General features: G+C 36.7%; 1 protein-coding gene across 1 annotated transcript in view; it reads right to left on the bottom strand.

Moving 5' to 3' along the window:
* The window catches only part of FAM188A (family with sequence similarity 188, member A), an 87985-nt gene extending 80555 nt beyond the window's left edge, over positions 1-7430 (bottom strand). Inside the window, exon 1 of the mRNA XM_011968108.1 lies at positions 7107-7430. Within this exon, the coding sequence (XP_011823498.1) occupies positions 7107-7200 (94 nt within the window). The 5' untranslated portion in view covers positions 7201-7430. The remainder of the gene's footprint in view (positions 1-7106) is intronic.
* Positions 7431-21680: the final 14250 nt, after the last annotated feature.

The following is a 21680-nucleotide window of genomic DNA, read 5'->3' as shown; positions in this document are numbered from 1 at the left end:
TCTGTCACCCAGGCTGGAGTGCAGTGGCCGGATCTCAGCTCACTGCAAGCTCCGCCTCCCGGGTTCATGCCATTCTCCTGCCTCAGCCTTCCGAGTGGCTGGGACTACAGGCGCCCGCCACCTCGCCCAGCTAGTTTTTTTGTATTATTTTTTTTTGAGTAGAGACGGGGTTTCACCCTGTTCGCCAGGATGGTCTCGATCTCCTGACCTCGTGATCCACCCGTCTCGGCCTCCCAAAGTACAATTATTTAAATGATAAAACTAAGACATGATTTGCCCATTTCACTGTGTTGACATTCACAGTGATGGTACAAAAGCTATGGTGGATTACATTGCCGGTTCCTTAGCACAAATCAACACAGTAACATCAAGTTGTCCTAGTGGTCACTGTCCTAAAAAACACCCCCATACAGAGCCAATTTAAGAACACACTTACTGCTGCAGTCAAAACTACTAATTTTATTACATCTTGATCTTGAATACAGTGTATTTTTAAAAATATATTCTGTGGAACAAAATGGAAGCTACCCATAAAGCACTTCTGCTACATACTGGGTATGATGCTCAAAAGTTATCTCAACAAAAAGTGTATGTGTAATTTTTTTTTTAATTGCAAGCTGAACTAGCTACTTTTTTTTTTTTTTTTTTTTAAATGGAGTGTTACTTTTACCTAGTATAACTACCAATAAGCTACAATTATTCAGACTTGAGTATCTGGCTGACATTTTCTCAGAAATAAGTGAGTTTGACATTTCAAGGAAAATAGCCAGTGATAAAATTTCCAGCTTTCAAGCAGTAACTTGGAAAACTTGTGTCCACCACTGTGAGTCTGACAGCTTCTCAATGCTTACAGATTGTTCTGATGAGCTCACTGGTAACAGAAACAAACGTGACTTCTAGTGTGGTTATCATGACATACATCAACATTTGGAAGACTGTCAGTAGACCAATAATTTCCAAATCACTGATGCATACTGTTACAAATTAATGCACAGGTAAGAGATCCACTTGAACTGCAAGACAGACCAAAAGATTTCAATTTAACAGAGGATGAAAAGTTATGTGATTCAGTTTTAGATTTCGTATTGCAACTAATCTCTACAATACTCTGATGTGTCAAGTTTTGGTGTGGTATTAAAGAAGATTACGTGTAATTATCCAAAAAGGCTACTACCATACTTCTTATACCTTTTCCAATTACATATGTGAGGCCAGATTATCTGCATCCACTTCAACCAAAACAATATATTGCCACAGACTGGAGAAGCATATGTGGGAATCCAGCTGTCTTCCAATATGATAAACATTAAAGAGATTTGCAAAAATGTAAAACAATGCCAAAGTCTAAGTTTTAACTTTTTCATACTGAAGCCCTCAACAATTTTTAACACTGTAATGGGGACCTGAGTTCCAAAAACTTGAGAGCCATTGGCTTAGGAGAAGTAAATTTTGGAAGACTTTTAAGTTAAACATATGAGGAAAAATGAAAAAGTGAAGAGGTGTTACATATCGAGAGTGAGAGGAATGAGAAAGGTACAGAATTGAGGAAAGTGTTAATTCCGAAAAACATAAGGAAAGAACTAACAGAAGCACCGAGAGCTCAGCTAAGATTTAAGTATTGGTGCTGGACACAATTTTCTCCAGCAATACATAGCAGCCTGGGAGATCAAAAATAGGACAAATGGAGAACTGGAATAGAGAAGATGCATGGAACAAAGTTAATAAGGAAAGTGACAACTAAGGTTTCTGGTTATGTTAAAACAACCAAATTTAAGGTCCAACCGAGGAAGAAGAGATGAAATCTTCACTGTTTGGCCAGCTCTTCTCCTACTGAGAATAAGGAAAGGGCCCCTAGTGTTGTACCCAAGTGCAGAGGTGAAATTAAGATCTGCTAAACTTTTCGTGCATGAAATTAAAGTTTGAATTAGTAACGGATCTTGCCTTCCCTAAAAATTTAAATAACATAACCCAATTATCCATGGGTGGGGCTTTTAGTTGGAACTGCATTATAGTGAGTTGCTTTTGCACTCTGAATATTAAAAACCCATGGAGAGAATTCTAAGCAGTTATGCTTCATGCCAATTTCTGTTTAATTCCAATATACATGTTTCAGTGTGTTAAGTGATAATGGACAAAGGCCAAAATGAAATAAAGTCAGCTAAATGAAAATTAAGTATTCTATCCTAAAACAGGACTATGCTAAGGAGACTTCTCTTTCTATAATAAGGTTTTACTTAAGTTTGAATTCCTTAGGACACAGCATTACTTTTCTTGTCAAGAGTTCTCATACTCAATTATTTCCTAGTTTTAGAAGGACTTAACTTACCATAAATGGCTGTTTTTCCTGATTAGGTCTGAAACTATCCATCTTAAAACACCTACTCCTACGTATACAATTTCATATCACATTACACAGTACCAGAGATCACAGAAAAGTCTTTCTCATTTTCACATTTTATAGCTCAGAACCAGGGTAAACCTGAGCCATGAACCTCATCGCAATTTTTCAATTTCTTGTTTTCATATTACTTACTATATATATTTATACACACACATTATGCACACCATTTTGACAACTATAGCTTCTACAATTCTAGTCTTCCATGTAAACAAGGCTATAGAAAGACTTAGTTTGACATCCAGGCTGAGTCAAATATCTCAACTGGACCTTTCATCTTAAAAAATGAGGATAACTACATTTATTCTTTGTTATCTTTCAGGGATGTTGCAAAGATTAGGTAAGATTTTCAAAAGCTGTAAAATATAGTATAAATATATTATGATAGACACTTTGAAGTATTTGAATAAAACAAATTATATATTCAAAGTACTAAGGAATTAATTTTGTCGTATATGCTTACCAATTACTAATTACAAAATATTGGCTGTTATGCAAATCATAATTTAGGTATGTTGAAGAAAGGAAAAACCTACATAAGAGAATGTTAAAACCTTCCAAAAACAAAAAAATATTTGAAACGATGTGATCCACAGTATTAACTTCACTTTGGAAGAAAAATTAATGATGCTGGTGTATCATTTTATTACTTTGATAGAATAGTAAATCACATTAAAATAAATACCCAAACACGCCTTTAAACCTTAAATTAACCCAAGTGTATTAACTCTTAATATATTTTATATTTATATTTTAATGGATCCTTCCTTTTTCCTAAGTTATTTGTTAAATCTCATTTTTTTTTCATATTATGTAACAAAAATTGTGCTACACTGAAAGCCCAAAACTCTAGTTTCAATCAACTACACCTACACGCCCCTCTTCCCCTGGGGAAAGAGAAAAAAAAAATCCACCCACTGCACTGCTACAAATAGTGAAAATAAATATCTCTCTTTCTGACTAGTCTTTAGGAGAAACAATAAAATAACTGGAAGAAGGAAAATAATTGGAAGAATGAAAAATGGCTTCTAAGAGTTTACACTCTCCATCAGGCGTCAGCAAACTACAACCCTCATCTGCTTTCATGTTTTGGAATGCAGCCACACCCATACTAACTATGGCTGCTTTTGCTGCAATAGCATTGATGAGCTGAGAGGCAATAAAAAGGCCACTCACCCTTTAGAGAAGTTTGCCAAACACTGAGCTAAGCAATCAATATTGAAAAGAAAATAAATTCAAAATAACTCAAAATATTTTTATTTATACAAGAAATACTACTTCTGTCAGGTCTAGCTGATTCTTATTTTGGTTCTGTTGGGTTATGGTCAGTCTGCCCACTTCTTACCATCTCCAGTGCCACTACTCTGGTCCAGGATGGCATCTTTTCTCCCCTGGATTGCTGCAATTGTCTCTTCTCTGATCTTGTCGTCCCAATCCACTACAGTCTATCCTCAAATACAGCAGGCAGATCAATCCTTTAAAAGCTTGCCAGGTGGTATCTCTCCTTTGCTCCAAACCTTCGAAGGACCCCCGTTTCATGTACAAGATGAGCGAAAGTCCTTCTAATAGGCTAGAAAGTTTTACATGATTTGGGCCATTTTATTTCTTACATCATCTTTTATTATTCTCCTTTTCCTTTATTCCCTCTCTTGCCACACTAACCTCCTTCTTGTTGCTGGAACAGACCAAGCGTAGTTTGTGTGAAGTGTTTTGTAACTACCATTTGTTCTGCCTGGAGCACTCTTTCTTCCGACTTCTGCATGACTAGCAGAGTGACTCCAAGTGTTTGCTCAAATCTCATCTTAAAATAAGGCCTGCCCAGGACACCCCACCCAGAACTCCATATCTCCTCATCTTCAAACTATTTATTGTACATGTGTAATTTATGCTACATTATGTTTACTGTTTGTCTTCCCTCCCACTCTACTGACTCTCAACTGTAAGAGCTTGGAATACTGGTGTAGTTTGTGGGAAGGGAGAGGATAAATAGTGCTAATGAGCTAAGGAAGTGAAAATTATATGCTATTCTTTAAAAAGTACTATAGGCAATTGAGCAGGAGGGAAGCAGAGAGGAGAATAAATTTTCAAGTTAAAATAAAACCCTGCCAACTTTAAGCCCTTAAATTACATGGCTTATTGCCTTTAAAATTACAACTGCCCAAAAAAAGAAAAAGAAAAACACCCCACATTTTTTTAAAACGAACAGGATTTGTAGAAGAGAATTATCTAAAAATGTCAAGCCAATTAAAAACAACTATGTGCCACTCCTGCAGCTTATTGTTTTAACAACCATATCAAAAGAATTTAAGTTGGTCAATCAATATAATTTCATAGATGAAATATCTCTAGATATAATTGCATAAATATTCACGCCAAACATCTTACACCTGTATCTTGCTTCCAGAAGACTAATGAGACTGCAGTTGTCAATCGGAGACAGTCACAGACTATGAAATAAAGCCAGAGTTGATGTCACATTAGTAATGCAGCAAAGCAGTGTCTTGTGTCTATTCCCACAATCCCAAAGGACTGCCACAGCAATATTTAGCAATGGCCTCAAAGAACAAACAAATGAATACAACAGTTAACATACCAAAACCAATAACAGGACCCCTCTGATTCAGAGGTGATAACTTCAAAAATATATGTTTGGTTGCCTTAAAATCTCCATCAGTGTAAGGCCTTGAAGAGTTACATATTGAAAATATAACTAACTGCACTCTATAAACGAAAAAAGAAAGAAAGAAAGAAATCCTTTATTTTGAAATGGTACTGACGGAACTAATCCTGTTAAAGAATTTCTGCATGATTAAAGGTGGCAGAGCATTCTAATAAGTCATTATAAAGTCCTATTGAGAATAATGATTATCCATCAAATAAACAACTTATTGTAATTGTCGGGAAAAAGCCAAAGAGTGAATTTGGCTTAGTCTACAATTAAAATAACTTAAAATAAATATAAAATTATTTTTAAAAATAATATAAAAAGAGCTACCACATACTGAGTGTTCACTATATGTCAGATAGTGTGCTAAGCGCCTAAATTATTTACATGGCCTTTAATCCTCACAACAACTTTATAAGGTCTATTATCCGTACTTTACAGAGAAGGAAACTGAGGCTTAAATAAGTTAAATTGCATGAACCTGAATCTATTCCAAAGCCTGTGCTCTTAACCATTACTGGAACTGCTGCCCTGAATCTTCCTTGTATTTGCATTACAATATAAATATAAACAGGGCTGAATATTATCTTATTCTACTCTGTAAAATGTTTTATAAATGTTAACTGATTACAATGGAAGTAAATTTTTTCTTAGTCTTTCACAGTATTTTAGAGCTGTTTACTATTAGAATAAGTAAGTCAAAGCGGGAAGTGTTGAAATAAAATCTCCCTCTAAGGTGCCCAAGATTAGGTAACTGACATAATTCAATGTGGAAAAAAAGAGCCCAGGTCATTACATGTAGGGTTTGGAAACTCAAAGGAAGATAATAAAAACAGAGGTGTATTAGGAATTCAGACCTGGAATCCATTCCCAGTTCTATCAATTTGTGCAAGTTTGGCCCAGTCATTTACCTTCACAACTAATTGTTTTCATCTGCAGAGCAACAGTGAGGGACTAAATATCCCAACTTATAATACATTATAATTGTAATTTTACCAGCTCTTAAAACAAACATATCTGGGAGGGAAGGAGAGATTACGTAAATCTTGAATTTTTTTTACAAGACACGCGTTTTGAAATAGGGGTTTATATTTACTATGCCAAAATTCCCCCCAGTCTATTTAGGGAACAGGTATTCTCTAAACAGATGTTTTAATAATAATATTGTTTTACATACATAAAGTATTGATCCTTCTGACTCAAGGTTATGCTTTTAACCTCATCATCATCTTTCCTGAGTCACCTTTAGGAATGTGTCAGTTGTTTGCCTATCGAAACTTAAGAATTAGGGATAGTTACCAGTATAAAGCGCCCAGCCTGTTACGGTGCAGGAATTCAATAAATGCTTCTTTTATTTCATTATTGTTTGTGCTAAGACTTTTTATATAAGTAAAAATCCTGTCTGGGTTACAAGTATACCGATAGAGGAAGTACTATGATCCATATTCCTTTTTTAACAGTGACAGATAATAAACCATATCCAAAACGGGGATACTTTGGGCCAAGAGTACACTTTTTAGCAAGCAACAGTGTTTACACACAGAGTACCACACCTTACCACATAATGACAATACAAATAAAAAACTGCTTTTTGAATTAGCCACTTGGACTTTCCCGTGGACGTCCCTCCTTCTTACCAAAAATAGACCAACCACCACCAATAGAGAGCTCTGTTAGGGGGTAAAGATGGGGAAGGCCACAGCACCCCCTTGAGAAAGTGGCACCAGGGCACGGGGCGCACCTTCCGTGTCACGCCCTGCAACCCAGCAAGGGGCCACCCCCTCCTCCCCCCAAGCCGAAGCGCAGCCCGGAGGATGGAAGAGGCGCTGCGGGTATTTAGTGGCAGCTGTAACCTTTCTCCTACCCAGCCTCTCCCCACCAAGGCAAGGCAGGGCGTGTCCAGAAAGTCCAGCTTCAGCGCTGAGCACGGCGACTGGGACAGAGTGCGGGGCGCGCGAGGGGCTGGAGCGAGAGGCGTCACAGGCGGACTCTCGCAGGGCAAAGGAAGCAGCGGCTGAAAGTGAGAGAGCCCCGCCAGGGTACCTTGCGTCCAGCGGCAGAAAATGGTGTCCGAGAGACCCGGGCTGCTCTTGGTGCCCCACACCAGCTCCATCAGCTCTTTAGTCAGTTCGGACATGATGGGAAACGGGCGGGCGGGTCTTCGCTTTGCGGACTCCTGCCCCGGAACATGGGGAAGGGGCAACTCCAGAGACAGCGGCTGTGGGACGGCGGCGGCAAACGAGTTGGAAGGTGAGGCAGGAAGAAGGAGAAGGGGCTGAGAGCCACTTGCAGAGAACGCGCCTGTCAACCCAGGTCCGCGCAGCAGCGAGTTTTCCGTACCGGAAGAACTGGTGCCACTTCCGACTCCTCTTTAACTCCCGCCCCTTAGAAGCTGAGGGCCCGGAAGTGCCCTCCCCGGAAGTGAAATTGGAGGCGGAAACAGCCACGGAAAGCGGTGGAAGTAGGTTCTCTGCTTTCTGAACCGTCTCCGACCCGTTGGTGGGGTGGTAGTTTTTTATTGGGAGGGGGCGTTAGCGTATTTCTAACTTCCAGGAATACCTCCTTCCTCTAGGCAGTGCTCTGGGCTCAGCTGGAGGCTCTGAGGCCCAGGCCCTAGGAACTAGAACATATGCCCCTTGCTTGTATTTTACAATATTAATTTTGTAAAACTAGAACTATAAGGAAATGGTTGAGTCACAGTGCGGTAACCTCCTTGCCTTTGTAAGGCGCTTCTCAGAATCTGAAGGCTGTCCACCTCTGTACTTCAATAAATCAAAGTCAGACCAACTAGTACCTAAAAACATGGCAAAAGAATGTGGCATAATGTGCATTAGAAATGCCTCTACCAGCTGCAACACAGAATTACAAGGTATTTGTAGGGAAACAGATTCAAAGCAACCTGTTTGTAAATGTTACAGCATTTTCATCTCCAGTTTTTGAGACTGCAGAGTGTGTGGGCAACACCTGGACTAAAGTTTAGGTTTTACTAATTAACTAGCAGTTAAATTGAGTTCATGTGAAAACTTATGTTTGTGCTGCTTTAAAAAAGAGGGCTTGTATTGCCCAAGCTTTGAGTTTAAAACGAAAGGGCAAAATCTGATTTTAAAATATATATATATGCTTTTATTTTGGTTCTGTAAGGTTTTTGTACTCCTTGGAAACCATATTACTTTGGGATGCAGTAATGCATAGTTAAGAGGCCAAGCTGTGGGTCATACTGCCCTACATTCCTACCTTTTGCACTTACTAGCAAGTTACCTACTCTCTACCTAGGCTTTTTTCTTTCTAAAAGGGAGATTGCATACATTTCATATATTGTAAGGAATAAATGGAAAAAGTAACACATGCAGAGGATTTGGTGTACTTCCTAGCACATGGAAGGCGTTTATGCAACAGTGGATTTTTTTTTACCTGAAGAAGCCATTTTGTGGGAATTTGATGCAACAGTAGTTCTGACTTTTTTACTCATACATTCTAGCCAATTGTATTTTAGTATAATACGTTATGTTCTCTAATTCCAAAAACATGCAGTTTCATTGTAGAATACCCTTGCATTTGGCTAATTAAACCATTTGGCTAATTTAAAATCTTTTAGATTGCAAATAAGGTTTTGTTAATTTATACTTTATTTCTAGCTATTTTTTTTTTGCTATTTGTACATTATTTCTAATTTTATTTTAATTAATTTTAGTTGTTCAGTACTCTTTACTGTAATCAGGGGGACTTGCCCAAAGTGCCTGTACTAGAGCCATAGTGTTCCTCTTGATCTTTATTCCCTTTAGAATATTCCTTGCCTTATTTTTGCAAATCAGATCTTACCTATCCTTCGTGTCATAGTGTGCATGCCACTTTTTAATAAAGCTTTCTCCAATCATTACAATTGAAAGTAATAATTATAATTTCTGAAGCTTCATAGTACCTTATCTGTAACTTGCTTATGACAGTTCCTATCATCATTGTATTTGCAAAGAATTATTTGTTTTTCTCTTGGGATATAAATTTGTGGAAGCAAAGAGCTGTCCATAATCCTAGCAAGCGGCCTTGAACATCACTGGATCTCGATAATTGTGATTCAAAGAACAAAACTTGCCTTTACTGGAAATTAAGAATTCATTGTCTCTCAGCAAGTGAGAGATCGGGGAAGTAGTACTGACTGCTCCAGCTAAATATCTAATATTTGCATGCTGATTACAATTTACATAATTCTTCCACTTCCTGAGAGACACAGAAGAGTCTATGTACATAGAGCTCATAACTGGCAGACTTCTAAGTTCAGAGGTGTTTCCACATTTGACTTTCTCCATTAATGTATGGAAATATTAATGGTATAGTATATATAACACCACATTTGTTTCCGTTCCACTAATATACAGATAGTAGTTATAAGTTTGATTAGTTATGAAAAACCAAAAAATTGTATTTTCAAAATGTATTTTTTTAAATGAGAAGTTTTTTGATCTATGATTTTTCTTAGTTTCCAGCTACAGTGATGCTAGTAAAATTTTGGATAGACATTTATAGGAATGTCCTTTCCACTTTCACATTATAATGCTTTTTTTTTTTTCCTTTTGGAGGCAGAGTTTCGCTCTTTTGCCCAGGCTGGAGTGCAGTGGCACCATCTCGGCTCACAGCAACCTCCGCCTTCCGATTTCAAGTGATTCTCCTGCCTCAGCCTCCCGAGCAGCTGGGATTACAGGCACCCACCACCATGCTGGCTAATTTTTGTATTTTTAGTGAGATGGGGTTTCACCATGTTGGCCAGGCTGGTCTTCAACTCCTGACCTCAGCCTTGCAAAGTGCTGGGATTACAGGGGTAAGCCACTGCACCCGGCCCACATTGTAATTTTTATTTGAAATCTTTTAAATTTTTTAATTAGCAGTACATATCTTTAACAAGGAATATTTTACTGTTAATTTATTGCTTAATTATTCATTAGGTGTAACATTTAAATATAAATTAATATTCATTAAAATTGTTCTTATTCAATAATTATCTATAAAATAAATATTTAAATGAATCACGTTTTGCATCTATACCTGGTGCTGGATGAAAATGCCTTTCTCTTGTTTTAATGACTTGGAAAATTATGTAAATGTTCTTTGATGTATTTGTAACACTTCATATTTTAGCATATTGTTTTTCTCAGGACTGTCTATGGTTTTGATTAAACTTGTATCACTGAGGTGTATATAGGTTGTATTAATAATCTTTCACTTCCTATTTATATGTAAGTTTTATTAATAATACTTCTGTTTCTTTCAAATTCAAGTCAGGGTGCTTCCATAAAACTGGGCTGAGATTTCCATTATAATGAATTCTTTTTATCCATCTTTACTATTTCAGGCAACAAAATTAATTACTCAGCATTAAACTCTAAGTCTCTGTTTAATTATTTTCCTGTCTTTTCTCAAAGTTTTTTGCCAAATAAAAGCACAACAGCTTTATTACCTAGTTCCTAGCAACTAACATGAAAAGTACAATTCTCCAGTTGGAAACCCTGGACTCCTAATTTAGTGTATTTACATTACTCCTTATCTAGAATAAATCAAATCTTTCAAAAACTCACCCTGTAATAAGATTAATAACTTTTAGGTGGGTCATTAAAACAACCCCATACTCATTTATTAATAAAACTTTTTCATTTGTATGTCCTCTGCCTTCCAATAGCAGCATAAATCTAGCAAAGCAAATGAAACTACTTTTCCTTCTGCATCATCCTAACCTTATCTCAGCAGGATAATACTTGTCCAGTTGAGCATACAAGTCCCTTTCAAACTCACCAACATCATATTCAAGGGTAGCGTAGTGCATCACTCCCCAGTGTGTCTCCTACCGACATTAATACATAGTGGCAAAGGGGATCTGTCATTAAATGCTGGGTCAAGTAAACTTAAACAAGCCTTGCAACTCTCCAAGAGTGGGGATCGTGTTTAATGTTAAAAGACATTTGAATCATTTCATTCACTGAACTTCTCAGATTGTTTATGTTCTGCAAAATACTGTTAGGGAATCATGGGTCTAATGACATAGTCTCTTGAAATGGAATTAGAAAATCTGAACATTAGTCCCTATATGGGCAGTAAGTGTGATGTTCGGTGGATCATTTAACTAGCTGTACCTTGCTTTCTTCATCTGTAAAATAAGAGAAGTAAATTTAGATTATCTCTTAAGGTCGTATTTGCTGCAGGTCCTGTTCACTTCTGTGATTCTGAAAAGTGGCTGTCTTTAATTTGAAATGTATGGGAATAATGGGGAGAAAAAGAATATTGAAAACGTATATGGAGTAGACAAATAATTATGGCATTCTTTACTAAGACATAGAATAAAAGAGGTTATTTGCCATTTTAGCACTTGTGTTAACATGAAATGAAAAGATAAAATTCCAACTTGTACATTAACACAAGACTGTATAAAGTAAGCATATAATATTTACACACTTGGATGTGTCATAGGTACCTCAAACTCAATATGTGCCAAATTAAACATGACTCTTCCCACAAACCCTGCTTTACTCTCCATGTTTCATATATCCGTGAATGGTGCCAAGATCTACAAAAAGCTCATTCCTTAATGTTCTCAATTGTGATAGAATGAATAAACACCCTCTTTGAGGTTCAGTTACCACATTCATAAAGGGGACTTACTAATAATTGCATCTTACAACGATTGTGATATTTAATAGGGAACATTAGGCACGAAAGAAATACGAGCATTGAAAAATACTATTCCTGTGTTAGCTTTATTAATGATTTAGGCAAAACATTATAAAGGAGCAAAGATAGCATATGAATTATTTCTGCACTGAAGTGGGGAAAACCCAGAGAAGTTTGAGCTGGATAGAATCTTGACTAGAGAAGAAAGGGAGGATGCGCATTTTATGCTTGAAATACTCGGGTGGCAGAATCTTAGCATTTGTGTTAGTGAAGAGAGATAAGTCAGGAATATCAGGCTATGGAGGGTGTAATGGACAGAATTCTGTCCCTCCGAAATCCATATATTAAAGCCTTAACCCCTAATTAAACTGTGTTTGGAGATAGAGGCTTTAAGAAGGTAGTTAAGATGAAATGAGGTCCTAAGAGTGGGATTCTAATCCAATAGGACTGATTTCCTTCAAAGAGGAGAAAGAGATACCAGAGCATGATGTCTCCCTCTATATAGAAAAGGCCATGTAATGACACAGTGAGAAGGTGGCCATCTACAAGCCCGGAAGAGAGGCCTCGCTAGAAACCAACCCTCTCAACACCTTAATTTTGGACCTCTAGACTCTGGAACTGTGAGAAAATAAATTTACACTGTTTAAGCCACCCAGTCTGTGCTATTTTGTTATGGCAGCCCAAGCAAACTAATACAGTCTGTTAAAAATATTAAATGTTAAATACAGGCATGCCTCAGAGATATTGCAGATTGAGTTTCAGATCATCACAATAAAGTGAATATTGCAATAAAGCCAGTCACACAAATGTTGTAGTTTCCTAGTGCATATAAAAGTTATGTTTACACTATACTGTAGCCTATTAAATGTGCACTAGCGTTATGTCTAATAAAGACAATGGACATATATACCTTAATTTAAAAAATACTCAATTGCTAAAACATGCTGATGACCATTTGAGCCTTCAGTAAGTTGCAATCTTTTTGCTAGTGGAGGGTCTTGCCTCCATGTTGGTGGCTGCTGATTGGCTTCTTACAATATTGGAGTCAATCCTCTCCAACCCAGCTGCTGCTTTATCAGCTAAGTTTATGGAATATTCTAAATCCTTTATTGTCATTTCAACAGTGTTCATAGCATCTTCACCAGGAGTAGATTCCATCTTAAGAAACTGCTTTCTTTGCTCATCCATAAGAAGCAACTCCTTATCCATTAAAATTTGATCATGACATTATAGCAATTCAGTCATACCTTCAGCCTCCACTTCTAATTCCCGTTTTCTTGCTATTGCCAACACATCTGCAGTTACTTCCTCCACTGAAGTCTTGCTTCCTTCAAAGTCATCTATAAAAGCTAGAATCAATTTCTTCCAAACTCCTATTCCTGTTGATATGTTGATATCCTTCCATGAAACACAAATGTTCTTAATGCCAGCATCCAAAGTGGCAACCAGTGACCATGCCTCTTGATAGTCATATCCTTGGGTAGTTCCTTTCCACATTGAAAAGACCCCAACTGCCTGACCAATTGGATATTGTGAAAGTAACGGGATGTGATTTTCAAAGGCATTTCAGTTTCTACCTGGTCTCGTGTCTCTGTTTCTTTGAGGGAAGCCACCTGCCATGTTGTGAGGGTACTCAAGTTGTCTATGGACAGGCACACATAAAGAGAAATTGAAGCTAGATGTTCCCATCCCCAGTCTCTAAGATCCCCATTGGTTATTATCAGGACCTTCACCAAGACAAAGCAAATTCAGCTTTTTCTGAAATTCTCCTACTCTCAAAAAATAAATTATGTCTTGGCCTTCAGCTTTGTTTGTTTTGGCCACTGCAGGAAGTAAGTTTTGTTTGGTTTAGTGTGTTTGCTTTAAATGCTGCCAGGGACCATTTTTGACTCTCATGTTTCATCTTAGGTTGCTGACTAATAAATACAAGCCTGTCATTTTCTTTCTTTATCGTTTCAATGGTACTTAAAAAGCAGACAGTCTTTGTAATTCAATATCAGTTAGTGATTAGCCACGGATTGTCCCTGTGGCTCTAGTTTGGTCAAGGATAATTACAAATTGTAGAAAGAGACAGTTATAAACTTTTAACTGCCAAGAATTTACAGTAGCTGGGGGATGGATATACCGACTGGTTCAATGAAAGGAATTTAGGTGGAAACTCACGCATCCATATGCATACCGAAAATCGAAAAGTCTTAAGCAACAACATATTTAATGAAGAAAAATTTCTCTTTTAGATTGGCAACAATATAAGGCATTCTACAACCGTCACTTCTATTCAATATAATAAAGGAAGGCCAGAAGAAGAAATAAAAAGACTAATAGAAATAAAGCTTCATGATTCATAGCCTGTCTCATGTTCAATTTTGTAATTAGCATTTTTCTGGACTTCTATAGCACACTCTGCCCTTAATCCTTAAGACCTTTCTCTCGAACTGTTACTTTTTTGCATGTCTCTGACTCCCTCACAGCAATGATCAAATCCCCTCTGGATGAATTGAGACTCCAATAAAAACATATCAAATCCAGCAGCTTAACTTTTGCCAATATGGCAAAAAATTCATGAGGGATACATTCCAAAACCCCCAGTGGATACCCGAAACTGCAGATAGTACTTCATGATAAAAATACTATGTTTTTTCATATACATACAAACCGATGATAAACCTTAATTTATAAATCCGGTATAGTAAGAGATGAACAAAAATAACTAATAATAAAATAGAACAATTATAACGATATACTGTAGTAAAAGTTATGTAAATGTGGTCTCTTTCTTTCTCGTTCCCAAAATATCTTATTGTATTATACTCAGCCTTCTTGACCATGGGTAACAAATATGGAAAGAGAGACTGTGGCTAAGGCAGGGGATTATGGTACAATACTGAACTCTTCTTCCATAGTCTGGAAGAAGAATGACAATTTCTGTTGGGGAAAACTCAGAAACTGAATGGATTTGGATGCCCAGAAAAGAACGTCTGGCAGTTTTGAACTAAGTCAGCAATAGTAAAACAAAATGGATTCTATGAGTTGAGACTGCTTTTAATTTTATCCCAGACTCTCTCCCAATTTTCTTGGTTCTCTTAGAAGGTGTCCAAATTGGCTTGGCTAAAAATCGATATTGGAATGTTGCATATAAAACCCGGGGAGGAAAAGGCATATGATCATTAACAAACTCCCTGGTTGAATTCATGTCATGATCACCAGCATGGCTTCTGTCCAGGCAGAAGGTCATGCTTGCTGAAGAATGAATGACCTCTGCCCCTGGGCATCATGTCACACATTCTGTGGCTTTGGGAAGCAGCCTTAGGCAGGATTGGAGCCTAGATGGACAGACAGAGGTCTTTTTTACCTTCAAAAGTAAACAACAGTAGAGCCCCCAAGGCTGCTTCTACATTCTTTGGTTTATATTTTTGAAATGTGTTATTAAAAATGTCAAATATATGAAAAAATGGAGAGAAAGGGATAAAAAACACCTGTCACACCTAGATTTAATAATTAAATCATTTGTTTCATCTATTTTTGGTAAATTTTAAAATAACTGATTATAGTTGTCATAACAATGTTTCCCTAGTTATTCCAGAATGCATCTCTAAGAATTAAAACTTTCCCACAAAACCACATTATCACGTCCAACAAAATTAATAATTTCCTAAAATAATTTATTATCAGTCTTTATCTGCATGTCTCCATTAAGTTTTACAATACCTTTTAGAGCTAGTTTTGACAGGCCACGATACAATCAATGACAACATATGGCATTTCTCTAAAGAATATTTTAATGTAGAACATTCCTCTTCCCCTGTTTTTTCTTGACAATTTGTTGAAGAGACTGCATCAATTTTCCTTTAGAACATTTGATTCTGATTGTTTCCTTCTCTGATTGTTTCCTTGTAGGAATGTTTCATTTGTACCTTGCTTAGGTTTTGGAATTTCCTGTAAATCAGAAGTTTAGATGGAAAGATTTGATTCAATTTAATTTGAGTACATTAATTAGATGGCAAAACAATTCGCAAGAATATCTTAAGAATGTTATGTTTTTCTTATTGCGTCACACCAAAACTGGTCGGTCATCTAATTACTAGTGTTGCTAATATTGATTATTCATGCAAGGTGTCCCCATGCAAATAACCTGTGGGCTCCACCTTAGCTCTGTGTCATTTCAATTCTCTGTTAGCCTTTTATTTAATGGTTTAGCAGCCACTAAAAATTCTTGCCTGAATCAATTATTCCATTGAGAGTTGCAAAATGATCACCTTCTGTTTTTTGGTGGTTGTTTTTCTCACTTGTTGAGTTGGATGATTGATTCGTTATTTTTCAACCTTCCTACTGCATTCTAATATAATATTTAGTGCTATGAAGTTACAATCTAAATCTCACACAAATGTTGATATATAATATTTTTATAATTATCATTCAGTTCAAATGTTTTATGATTCCCTTTTTTTTCCTTAACCCATTGGTTATTTACAAGTAGGTTTTAAACCTTCAGACATCTCTTACAGTTATCTATTTATTATTGCTTTAATTATATTTTGTTCAGAGGACAATTATTTTTATAATCCTGATACTTTTGTATTCTGTGAAAGTTGCTTTTAGGCTTAGTTCCTGGTCATTTTTAAAAAAAGTTTCATGCATAATTGAGAAGAATATCAGCTCTCTCTGATTTTTTGGTATAGGGTTTTATGTATTGCTAACAGTTTAAGAGATTAATTCATTGTTTTATCCATCTACAGCCTTAAAAAATGTTTAAATCTAGTTAATCATTTAGAAAGGAGACTGTTAAATCTCCCACTGTGGGAGATTTAACAGTGTAGTTGGAACTACCTCCAGTGTAGTTGAAACTACAGGCACATGCCACCATGCCTGGCTAATTTTTTGGAGGGCTGGGATTACAGGCGTGTACCCCCACACCTGACCTACCTTGTCATTATTTTTATGTGTTAATTTAGGTGGGATAAAATTCCAGGGTCTAAATTCTTACTAGCCATGTGCCTTTGAGAATGTTGCTTTACCTAACTCTGCCTCAGTTTTCTCACCAGTAAAATGAAAATAAAGAGTATGCCCACCACTGGGTTTGCGCCTGTGGTCCTAGCTACTCAGGAGGCAGAGGTGGAGGGTGGATTTCATGTATTTTATTTTTCTTTATCAAATATTTGCATAGCATTTACTATGAGCCAGCCCTGTTTAAGAGTTACAAATGTTAACTCATTTAACTGACATAAGGTAGGTACAGTTTTTGTTTTTTGTTTTTTTTTTAGGGATGAGACATTGTCTCTATTATGATGATTAAATTAAAAATAAAATAAACTGTTTTTGGAAATATGCTGGTCTAGATAAATAACCAGTAAACACATTTTAAAATTACTTGTATAACATGGCAAACATACTCTCAAAATCTTATACTTGCAAGAATGTAACAGGTATCCCCATAGGCAAAATCCAGAAAATCAGAGCAATAAACCAAAGAACTCATTATTTCTCAGCTGCACTGGAGGAAAATACATATGCTTTGTGGAGTGGGAATTAGTTTCAAAGTTGTTTGGTTTTAAGGGCTAAAGCCAGAAGATAATGACTTGAACTTGTGTGATTTTACTAGTTGAAACTGAGCCAAATGGCTGTACCATTAGTGAAAGTGTGGAATAGGGAAAAAAAAAAAAAAAAATCCTCATCTCTAAATTACAAATAAAATACATGAAATCATTGAATAAGGTGTGAGTTGCTTTCTGTCATTCCTTAAAAGATAACATTCTACAGTTGTCTGCCGTTTATTATTACTTTTGAAAGGTTGGTGGTTTATCTAATTGTCATTCTTTTTAGGAAACCTGTCTTGTTTCTCTTTTTGCATTTGGGATTACTCCCTCATCTTTAAGTTTCTGCTATTCCACTGGATTACCTAGGTATTTCACTTCTATTTATACTGCTTGGGAGTGTTATACATTGTCAATTGAGGAATTTGTGTCTTTCATCATTTTGGAGAACATTTCAACCATTTCGTTTTTAGTATTTTCTCTCCATTATTTCATTTCTTGTTCATCTCTGGAAATCTGAATAGACATACATTGGGCTTCGTTCTTCCATCTTCCATGGCTCAACTTCTCTTTCCCATTTTTCATTTCTTTCTCTCTGGAGCATTATATATCTGCAATAAAGTCTCCCATTTATTAATTCTCTGCTTAGCTCTATCTTATCTGTTTTGTCCAACCTATTAGGTTTTCAATTTCAATAACGTATTTTTATTTATACAAGTTCCATTTGATTGTTTTCCAAATTTGTCTGAACTTTCATGATAGTATTTCATAGCTCACTTACAATAAAATATTTTCTTGTTAGTTTTCTGATTTATGAGTTATGCACTCATGTTCAATGGAGGGTTTTTTGTTTGTTTGTTTGTTTGTTTGTTTGTTTGTTTGTTTTTTGCAGGATTCCTATCTGGTTATATGGTCTAAAGAGAGTATATGTCCCATAAAAAGGTTTTGAATGTGCTTCATCCACGTACTTCCAGTGATATTATGCAGTGATGCAATCACAGGCCAGTTTTATGTTGCTTTCTCAGCTGAAACATTCCTGAACCACAATAATGGACTGAAGAACTTGAGCCCATGCCAGGAACTCCATTATCAAAAATTCTCAGATCTGACATTTTACTTATCCATCTAGATTCCCAGGTCAAGATATGCAAGCATCCATGCCTTTTTCCTGGGCTGGCAGATATTCTTTTTTCTATTCCACAGTTTCACTAATGGTACAGCCATTTGAATGGCTCAGTTTCAACTAGTGACATCACTAGTCAAGTTGAAGTTATTATATTTTGGCTTGAGACCTTCAAACCAAACAACCTTGAAACCAGTTGCCACCACTCAAAATACATATTCTTTCCTCCAGGACAGCTGAAAAATATTAAGTTCTTTGGGTTGTTGCTCTTATTTTCTGGGTTCTTCTTCTGGTTTTGCCTACGGGGTTTCCCTTACTTTCTTGCAAGTATAAGGGTTTTTTATTTTGCATGAGTTTTTAAAATTTTTTAAAAAATTTTTATTATACTTTAAGTTCTAGGGTACATGTGCACAACGTGCAGGTTTGTTACATAGGTATACATACATGTGTCATGTTGGTTTGCAGCACCCATCAACTCGTCATTTACATTAGGTATTTCTCCTAATGCTATCCCTACCCCAGCACCCCACCCCCCGACAGGCCCCAGTGTGTGATGTTCCCCACTCTGTGTCCACATGTTCTCATTCTTCAGCTCCCAATCATGAGTGAGAACGTGCAGTGTTTGGTTTTCTGTCTTTGTGAGAGTTTGCTGAGAATGATGGTTTCCAGCTTCATCCGTATCCTTGCAAAGGACATGGAATCATCCTTTTTTATGGCTGCATAGTATTCCTTGGTGCATATGTGCCACATTTTCTTAATCCAGTCTATCATTGATGGACATTTGAGTTGGTTCCAAGTCTTTGCTATTGTGAATAGTGCCACAATAGACATATGTGTGCATGTGTCTTTATAGTAGCATGATACATAATGCTTTGGGTATATGCCCAGTAATGGGATGGCTGGGTCAAATGGTATTTCTAGTTCTAGATCCTTGAGGAATCGCCACACTGTCTTCCACAATGGTTGAACTAATTTACAGTCCCACCAACAGTGTAAAAGCATTCCTATTTCTCCACATCCTCTCCAGTATCTCTTGTTTCCTGACTTTTTCATGATTGTCATTCTAACTGGCATGAGATAGTATTTCATTATGATTTTGGTTTGCATTTCTCTGATGATCATTGATGATGAGCATTTTCTCATATGTCTGTTGGCTGTATAAATGTCTTCTTTTGAGAAGTGTCTGTTCATATCCTTTGCCCACTTTTTGATGGGGTTGTTTTTTTTCTTGTAAAATTTTTTAAGTTCTTTGTAGATTCTGGATATTAGCTCTTTGTCAGGGGGTAGACTGCAAAAATTTTCTCCCATTCTGTAGGTTGCCTGTACACTCTGATGATAGTTTCTTTTGCTGTGCAGAAGCTCTTTAGTTTATTTAGATCCCAATAGTCTATTTTGGCTTTTGTTGCCATTGCTTTTGGTGTTTTAGTCATGAAGTATTTGCCCATGCCTATGTCCTGAATGGCATTGCCTAGGTTTTCTTCTAGGGTTTTTATGGTTTTAGGTCTCACATTTAAGTCTTTAATCCATCTTGAGTTAATTTTTGTATAAGGTGTAAGGAAGTGATCCAGTTTCAGCTTTCTACATATGGCTAGCCAGTTTTTCCAGCACCATTTATTAAATAGGGAATCCTTTCCCCATTGCTTGTTTTTGTCAGGTTTGTCAAAAATCAGATGGTGGTAGATGTGTGATGTTATTTCTGAGGCCTCTGTTCTGTTCCATTGGTCTATATATCTGTTTTGATACCAGTGCCATACTGTTTTGGTTACTGTAGACTTGTAGTATAGTTTGAAGTCAGGTAGCATGATGCCTCCAGCTTTGTTCTTTTTGCTTAGGATTGTCTTGGCTATGTGGGCTCTTTTTTGGTTCCATATGAACTTTAAAGTGGTTTTTTCCAACTCTGTGAAGAAAGTCAGTGAAATAAAATTGTTTACAGACAAGCAAATGTGGAGAGATTTTGTCACTACCAGGCCTGCCTTACAAGAGCTCCTGAAGGAAGCACTAAACATGAAAAGGAACAACTGGTATCAGCCACTGCAAAAACATGACAAATTGTAAAAACCATCGACACTATGAAGAAACTGCATCAATTAACGGGCAAAATAACCATCTAAGATCATAATGACAGGATCAAATTCATGCATAACAATATTAACCTTAAATGTAAATGGGCTAAATGCCCCCAATTAAAAGATACAGACTGGCAAATTGGATAAAGAGTCAAGAACCATCAGTGTGCTATATTCAGGAGACCCATCTCAGGTGCAAATACACATATAGGCTCAAAATAAAGGAAGATCTACCAAGCAAATGGAAAGTGAAAAAAACAGGGGTTGCAATCCTAGTCTCTGATAAAACAGATTTTAAACCAACAAAGATAAAAAGAGAAAAAGAAGGTCATTACATAATAGTAAAGGGATCAATTCAACAAGAAGAGCTAACTATCCTAAATATATATGCACCCAATACAGGAGCACCTACACTCATTTAAAAAAAGGCCTTAGAGACCTACAAAGAGACTTAGACTCCCACACAATAATAATGGGAGACTTTAACACCCAACTATCAATATTAGACAGATCAACAAGACAGACGGTTAACAAGGATATCCAGGACTTGAACTCAGCTCTGGACCAAATGGACCTAGTAGACATCTACAGAACTCTCCACCCCAAATCAACAGAATATACATTCTTCTTAGCACCACATCGCACTTATTCTAAAATTGACCACATAATTGGAAGTAAAATACTCCTCAGCAAATGCAAAAGAACAGAAATCACAACAAACTGTCTCTCAGACCACAGTGCAATCAAATTAGAAGTCAGGATTAAGAAAGTCACACAAAACTGCACAACTATATGGAAACTGAACAACCTGCTCCTGAATGACTGCTGGGTAAATAATGAAATGAAGGCAGAAATAAAGATATTCTTTGAAACCAATGAGAACAAAGACAAAACGTACCAGAATCTTTGGGATACATTTAAAGCAGTGTGTAGAGGGAAATTTGTAGCACTAAATGCCCACAAGAGAAAGCAGGAACAATCTAAAATCAACACCCTAACATTACAATTAAAAGAAGTTGAGAAGCAAGAGCAAACAAATTTAAAAGCTAGCAGAAGGCAAGAAATCTAAGATCAGAGAAGAACTGAAGGAGATAGAGACACAAAAAAACCTTCAAAAAATCAATGAATCCCATTGTTCAGTTCCCACCTATGAGTGAGAACATGTGGTGTTTGGTTTTCTGTTCTTGTGATAGTTTGCTAGGAATGATGGTTTCCAGCTGCATCCATGTCCCTACAAAGGACA

Source organism: Mandrillus leucophaeus, unplaced genomic scaffold, assembly GCF_000951045.1.
Source record: "Mandrillus leucophaeus isolate KB7577 unplaced genomic scaffold, Mleu.le_1.0 Scaffold83, whole genome shotgun sequence".
NCBI classification, from domain to species: Eukaryota; Metazoa; Chordata; class Mammalia; order Primates; family Cercopithecidae; genus Mandrillus; species Mandrillus leucophaeus.
The sequence above is the reverse complement of the archived record's forward strand: the minus strand, read 5'-3'. Positions and strand labels throughout refer to the sequence as shown.